Source organism: Nansenia antarctica (assembly GCF_963989245.1).
Source record: "Nansenia antarctica genome assembly, chromosome: 3".
Classification (NCBI taxonomy): Eukaryota; Metazoa; Chordata; class Actinopteri; order Argentiniformes; family Microstomatidae; genus Nansenia; species Nansenia antarctica.
Window position 1 is genome coordinate 27,939,366 of NC_137688.1, and position 991 is coordinate 27,940,356.

General features: G+C 54.5%; 1 protein-coding gene across 1 annotated transcript in view; it reads left to right on the top strand.

The window, feature by feature from the left end:
• Nucleotides 1-230, top strand: part of LOC308152303 (neuronal acetylcholine receptor subunit alpha-7-like) — a gene marked incomplete at both ends in the record, with an annotated part of 50,917 nt that extends 50,687 nt beyond the window's left edge. Inside the window, one exon of the mRNA XM_080525250.1 lies at nt 1-230. This exon is cut by the window's left edge and continues 358 nt beyond it. Within this exon, the coding sequence (XP_080381376.1) occupies nt 1-230 (230 nt within the window).
• Nucleotides 231-991: the final 761 nt, after the last annotated feature.

Sequence of the window (991 nt, forward strand, 5' to 3'; positions counted from 1 at the left end):
TGCTGACCCCCCCGGAGATCCTGCGTATCCTGGAGGAGGTGTCCTACATCGCCCAGCGCTTCCGGGACCAGGACAAGGGCGAGGCGGTCTGCAGCGAGTGGAAGTTTGCGGCGGCGGTGGTGGACCGGCTGTGCCTGGTGGCCTTCTCCCTGTTCTCCATCATCTGCACCTTCACCATACTCATGTCCGCGCCCAACTTCATAGAGGCCGTGTCCAAGGACTTCACATAAACTCATACCGTGGGGAGAGTGGTGGGTGAGAGAGAGTAAAGAGAGAGAGAGAGAGAGAGGGGTGGGGGGGGAGAGAGAGAGAGATAGAGAGAGAGGGGGGGTGGGAGAGAGAGAGAGAGGGGGGGTGGGAGAGAGAGAGAGAGAGGGGGGGTGGAGAGAGAGAGAGAGAGAGAGAGAGGGGGGGGAGAGAGAGAGAGAGAGAGGGAGAGAGAGGGGGGGGTGGGGGGAGAGAGAGAGGGAGAGAGAGAGAGAGGGGGGGGGGGAGAGAGAGAGAGAGGGAGAGAGGGAGAGAGGGGGGGTGGGGGGAGAGAAAGGGCAGGGGAGGCTGTTGGAGGCAGAAGTATGAAGACGGGTTCACTACCATGCGTCACAATGAAATCGTCCTCAGAGGAAAGGAGAGGAAGGGAGAACAAGAATGGAAAGGGCAAAGAGAGGGAGAGAGAGAGGAGGGACAATGAAAGGGATAGGAGGGAAGGAGAAGAGAGAGAGAAGAGAAGGCTGAGAGGAAAGGGAAGAAAGGGGTAAGAGGGGGATGAGGGAACATAAAGGTAGGGTGTGGGAGGAGACAAATGACGAGGGGAAGGGAAAATACTCAGGTCTTTACTTTGCCCTCGCTTGAAAATAGTATAAATATACTGTATGTTCTATCCAGATGACTCTTTAGTAGATATAAACATCATTTTCATGTAAATAGATAGTATAATCACAAGGGTATGCCAAACTCTCTGTCTTCTTCATAGATCCAGTCAGGTCAACTAAGG